Raw genomic sequence first — 6,577 nt, forward strand, 5'->3', positions numbered from 1 at the left:
GTAAATATTTTTTAAACTTTTTATTTTCATATGATTGCGTCAACTGTTTCTCCAGAGCACCACTGCAGAACTCTACTTTGTTATTTTTAGGCATTGGTGCTGACTTTTCATCTAAACCTACATGTTCAACCATCACTTTTGTGCAAAAAAATTTTTTCCCATACTTAATTTTTATATGTTGTTAATAATATGTAATAATTTGTACATGTCTACTACTAACCAGTCACCTGATTTTTTACCTTGAGGTGATATTTTGACTGATGATGCCCTCAATGAAGGGCGAAACATGTCTCAAGTGGAATCTACAATAAATTCCTAATTTATAAAACTTATATGTATTGAATAGGTGGAAAAAACAAACCTTTTAACGTCTCAGTTGTCATCGCTAGACTCTTATCTTACTACTACGTCATAAGTGTCCGGGCATGGGATGAAAACTTTTATCCAAGCAGTCAAGATAATTATTATCCAATGCTATTGAAGTTTTATTTTATAAACCCGTCAGTAATGTAATGTAAAATCATCAATAACTGGGAAGAAATATTAACCTAATTACCATATGTTTAAAAGAAATTGAAAAAAATGAATGTTTGTTACTGACGTCTCGGAATACAGTCAACTATACAGTAGATCTACACCGCGCTAGCTAGAGCTCCGGTTTGCGAGCTTTGCGCAAGCGCAGTAGTGTGTCGCAACCAACGAGCTAAACTGATAAATTGTTGCATGCTTGGCTGCTCTGGAATGGACAGATCACAGATGCATTTATCTGTTTCAGATTTACGTGATTACTGTAGACATGTGTGCGTGAGAATTTAAGTTTTTAATTTGTGTTTTGGGTGTTTGCAGAAATAATTTGTTTTAATAGTGAACAATTACGGAAAGTCATTTATATCGCAAAACATTAACGTGTGAAGCATTTATAAGCGATTACGGGTAAATATAGAAACTATTCTGCGGGCTTCAAGCTAAGCGTAATTGCCTTCGCTGAACAGCACGGGAAAAGAGCTGCAGAAAGAAAATTTTCTGTGAGTGAAAAGTTGGCGCGTGACTGGCGGAAAGTAAAAAACAAGCTAAATAGCACAAACCCTTCTAGACGCGCGTTTAGAGGTCCTAAAACAGGGAAGTTTCCTATAATTGACGAAGAAGTCTTTAGGTACGTCAGTGAAATACGTAACAATGGCTGCAGCGTATCATATGAAATGTTACAAATTAAGGGACAGGAGGTAGCGCGCAAACACAACATACCGGTAACTCAGTTTAAGGCGACTCGTGGGTGGATTAAGGGGTTCATGCGACGACACAATCTGTCAGTGCGAAGGAGAACAACACTAAGCCAAAAGTTGCCTGCTGATTACACGGACAAGATTGTAAATTTTCACCGATTTGTCATACGTTTGCGCAAGGAAACTTCGTACCGGTACTTGCTTTCTCAAATCGGTAATGCCGATCAGACTCCAATCTTTTTTGATATGCCTCTCAACAGCACTATTGCGCTAAAAGGATCACGGAGTGTATTAATGAAAACCAGCGGTAGTGAGAAGTTGCGATGCACGGCAATGCTAGCCATTACAGCTGACGGGAGAAAGTTGCCGCCTTACATCATTTTCAAGAGGAAAACGATGCCTAAGAATATACAGTTTCCCCGTGGAATTCATGTACGAGTGCAACCAAAGGGTTGGATGGACGTAGAACTCATGCTGGACTGGGTTAAAACTGTGTGGAATAGAAGACCTGGTGCACTACTAAAACAACCAGCTCTGCTTGTTTTGGATAGTTTCCGAGGTCACCTCGTGAACGAAGTGAAGCAAATTCTCACTACAAATAAGACACGACAGATAGTCATTCCTGGTGGCCTAACATCTGCTTTGCAGCCACTAGACGTATGTGTTAATAAACCCTTTAAAGACCACTTACGTCGATTTTACAACGAGTGGATGATGAGCGGCGATCAGCAATTGACGCCCGCCGGAAATATCAGGCGTCCACCCTTGGACTTGTTATGCTCGTGGGTGAAGAAGAGTTGGGATCTTATACCACCTGAACTAGTCTCCAAGAGCTTCAAAAGGACTGGGATTTCGAATGCACTAGACGGTTCCGAAGATAACGCAGTGTGGCAGGGAGACGAAGAATCTGATACTGGTATTAACAGAGTCGAGGATGGCGCATCAGATAGCGAAACCTGCGATAGCGACACCGAAGATTTGGAATAAATTGCGTACCGGTAAGTCCGCATTTCACAACAAAGCGATAATTTTTTGCAAGTGTAATATTTTAACTTTAATACTCAAATTAATGACAAATTAACTTAATACGTTCATTTTTATTTTCAGGTTGGAAAAACGTTCGCCGAATTGTTGCGAAAAATTATGAATTTTGTTTTAGACTATTTTAATTATTTTGATGTATAAACGCGAGTATTACGTGCATCTTAAATTTGTATCAAATACAATTTAGTTATAAATACATTTTATGAGTAATACAAATACGGGTATTAAATATTCATCGTATAATGGTCGCACCCTACATTTTTTTTCGAAAATTTTGGTATAAAAAGTGCGATGATTATGCCGTGAAATACGGTAATCTGGATAAAATATGTGCCCTATAGATTCGTAGGAGCACCGTGCGGTCAGCTCCCCAAATAGTGTTGCTTAAAAACTTCAAGATATTCAGTTTCTTGGTGCATTGTACTTTTAACGGCCGCATGTGTGACTCCCATGACAATTGGCTATCGAAAAGGAGCCCAAGGAATCTGTGTCAACTACAGGAAGAGCAGAATTTCCTAAATAAAGCTCAGGATGCAAGTGAACAGTCCTCCTACAAAAGTGGACAACAGAGGCCTTTGCGGTGGAAAACTGGAAGCCATGTTCACAGGTCCATAATTCCAGTCTCCTAATAGCTTGTTGTAATTGTCGCTCTGCGACTGCCATGTTACGCGAGTTATAATGTAGAGCAAAATCATCCACATATAGCGACAATACCGTTTATGGTAATCGCAAACAGAGTGACACTAAGAACCGATCGCTGTGGGACTCCATTTTCTTAAACGTGATTTTGCAAATATGCTCTCCCAACTCGACACAGAATAGACGGAGGGATTAAAAATTCGCAATAAATTCTGGCAAGTTACCTCGGAATCTCCACTGATGCAGGACTGAAAGGATACCATATCGCCACGTGGTGTCATGGGCCTTTTCTAAGTCAAAGAAAACAGCCACCAAATGCTGTTTGTGGAGAAATGCATCCTGGATAGAACTCTCTAGGCTTACCAGGTGGTCAGTCGTCAAGCTAGCGGCTCGAAAAACCACAATGGTACTTGGGACAAAAGTCCTTGTTTCTCCAGACACCACACAAGTTGGCGATTTACCATCCTCTCAAATAGCTTACACAAGCACTTAATGAAACAAATAGGTCTATAGCTTCTTGCATACTTAGGATTTTTGTCAGACTTGAGGACAGGAATGACTCTGCCCTCTCACCACTGAGATGGAAACCCACTCTCTATCCAGATTCAGCTGAACACTCGAAGGAGATATAATAGACTATTCTCACTAAGGTATTTCAACATCTGGTTATGGACATTGTCTGGCCCAGGTGACGTATCTTTACAAAGCGCCAAGGCGCTGCAGAATTCCCACTCTGTAAAGGGCACATTATAGTCCACTGAAGCTTGAGTGGCAAAACTAAGGTGATATAGTTTTGCCTCCCGCTTCAGAGCGAGGAAACCATGATGGTAATTCCCGGAGCCAGACATCCACGAAATGGCTAGCTTAGATGGTTACCAATTGAGTGTGTTCAGTGACGATACCGCCTGCAATGGAAATTCCCCAGTACAGAAGATGATCCTTGCATACCGGAAATATGTCTAAGTTTAGTCCACAATTGCGATAATGGAGTATGTGACGTCATAGATGACACATCTCTCCCTCAAATCTTTATTTCTTTGGCGAATAAGAACTCGTGCCTTAGTGTGGTGTTTCTTAAATGTTACCAGGTTGGCCACAGTAGGCTGCCTACGGTAATGTTTATAAGCACGACGGCATTCTTCGATAGCTGCTGCAATTTTTTCGTTCCACCAAGGAATGCGTTTTCGGCGAAGAGTCTGAGAGAAGGAGGGAATGGACTAATGTTTCCAACTCTCTTCCCCTGGGGTAAGGCATTTCAGAGCCCCATATGGAGTGATGGGTGTTAAAATTTCCCAATAAGAGGAAGCTGATCTGACATTTATGTTGAGAGGCTGGCCTGGTGGAAAATAAAACGTTACACACGGTTGCTATGACAGGCAGCAGTATCCGCACCGTAACTGCTTCCAGTGGGGTTCTTAGAGGAACCTCTACGCTATAGGTATCCAAACGAACAAAAATACCCATGCCACCGGACGCCGTTCAAAAAGGCCAGTGCTTTGAGCATAAATCCGGATGAACAGACCGATGGTCTTGTCCACGGCAAGAATCCTAACCGTCCAGACCAATGGTCTTGCCTAGATCCTGTCCTAACTGTATACGAAACTAGGGACCTAAGTCTGCTTCACGGAGGGCAAGAACGGGGAGCAATTCGCAGCATAGTTCTTAAGTACAGAGGTTGGCAGCACTGAGCACTGCTGCAGAACATCCTTTCCAAGAAGGCCACGAGCGAGAAAACAAACGACAGTCGTTACGTGTCTGTGTAATAGCGGTCCACGGGCTGGACTAATAATCCTGGCTTTAAACCTCTAGCTTCCTGTGGAAAAGACGATTGGTACCGACTTCTACATTAAGGTAAGTTTCATATAACATTGTTGCTGTTCTGTAATCTATATTGTTTCCTTCATGTTTCATTTACTTGTACTTTCAATGTGCTGGAGTTGGCAAGATAAATCAAGTAGAATCATTCACGACAATGACATCACATAGCAATTTCTATTGGCCAATTAGAATGCAAGTTCCTACTTCAGCAATGAAAATGGTGTGTAATGCTCTTTGATTGGTACTTCTGGGGGAGGTACGGAGGGTTCCCAGACATCGCTATGGACACCTTTCTCATTTGACACTCATTTCAAGGAAGATTTCTTTAATTTCTACTTCCACAGAATTTTTGAAATGACATGCAACGAGGGCAGAATTTTTGCCAAGGACAACAGCATGCAACAGTATCCAATTATGACCAATGGTATATCGATATCAAATCATAGGCCTTCTTATTATCGCTATTAGTTTTAACTTCTTTGAAACATTCTCTGCAATAAAAAAAAAAAAGAGCAATAATAATATTTTGGAACCAAGGCACTTGCATCACTACTGTGATAGCCCAACCAAAATAATCTGAGGCCTACATACAGGCAACTTCATACAATATGAAAGTTACATGAATAATGCCCATTACTAGTACAAAGTGGAGTGGTGACAATCATAAAAGTAGGTTTTGTTCAATACTACTTCTAATAATTTTTTGTAACTTTCAAAAAACCTGAATAGTCCATAACCACTAAAAACGCTCTTATCTACCGCACACAACATTAACGATAATACTAATGCATTCAGCCCTTGAAAATGCCTCAACATTTTTAAATGCCAATGTTATGCTATTATTTACTACTTGACAGGATAAGAAAACCATGCTGCGACAGGATTTATTAGGCGGCTCGCCCCCTCGTGCAACGCAGACATCAGTGAAACGTGTTTTTAAATCCAGAGCCACTTCAAATTTTGGCGGTACTAGGCTTTGTCACATATCGCGTAAGACTTAAGTCTTCTAGATTCGAAACAAAGAATATTGAGAAGTAAATTAAAATAAATACTCCACCTTTCTCCCTCCGTACTGACTTCTTGTACGCCTATCTCGATAATGCTGTTGCAGTGCACGCTGATACTGAGGTGCTCTCCTGAAATGCAATAACCTTACAGTGAAGGAACATGGCTAAATATTCATTCATCCAAACAGATTTAAACCCAAAATTGTGACAATTAGAGCAGGCCATACGACTTTCACTGAACCATTTACCTATACATATGATACGATTTAAGTTCACACTACCTTGAAGCATATTCTGGAGGTGCATTTCTGTAGTTCTCTGTGTCAGTCCCTAGAGTCATAGAGCGAGTATCAAGCATTTCATCGTTCCTTCCAAGAATTCTGTAGTGGTAGGGCCTGCTCGGTGGAAGCCCTCGATTTTCGGTAGCTTTTCTCATCATGCAACAATACACTACGACAAAAATACTATCTCTACAGATAACGAAGCGACTAAATACACTACACTAGAGTAAGCAGTCAATTGAATTCAAAGGTAAACAACCTTGTATTTTGCCGGTATTTTCCTGCAGGAAAGAAAATGGCTGTTACAAATACTGAAGGGCTACTTCAGAACCAACTTATACATTTCTTCCCAACGTTCTCTTTGCATTGACCTTTGCTATGCTAATATTCACCTGAATTTATCTGTCGATCAACGTTAAAGAATTGGATCTGAAATAAAATTAATTATCGTTTCTATATTTCATTTAAACTGATAATACCTCATTTTAATATCTAATTAAAAACATTTTGTTGCGATAATGTTGGCTATCATATTGCAGCCTTTCTTTGTCAGCGTCCCGCGTAA

The 6,577-nt window shown here is 40.4% G+C and overlaps 1 protein-coding gene across 1 annotated transcript in view; it reads right to left on the reverse strand.

The window, feature by feature from the left end:
• LOC136865652 (micronuclear linker histone polyprotein) overlaps positions 1–6,279 on the reverse strand; it is a 78,997-nt gene extending 72,718 nt beyond the window's left edge. Inside the window, exons 1-2 of the mRNA XM_067142640.2 lie at positions 6,013–6,279; positions 5,782–5,860 (exon numbers count right to left, since the gene is read on the reverse strand). Of these exons, the coding sequence (XP_066998741.2) occupies positions 5,782–5,860; positions 6,013–6,170 (237 nt within the window). The 5' untranslated portion in view covers positions 6,171–6,279. The remainder of the gene's footprint in view (positions 1–5,781; positions 5,861–6,012) is intronic.
• Between the last annotated feature and the right edge of the window lie 298 nt (positions 6,280–6,577).

The sequence above is a fragment of the Anabrus simplex genome, chromosome 1 (assembly GCF_040414725.1).
Source record: "Anabrus simplex isolate iqAnaSimp1 chromosome 1, ASM4041472v1, whole genome shotgun sequence".
NCBI lineage: Eukaryota > Metazoa > Arthropoda > Insecta > Orthoptera > Tettigoniidae > Anabrus > Anabrus simplex.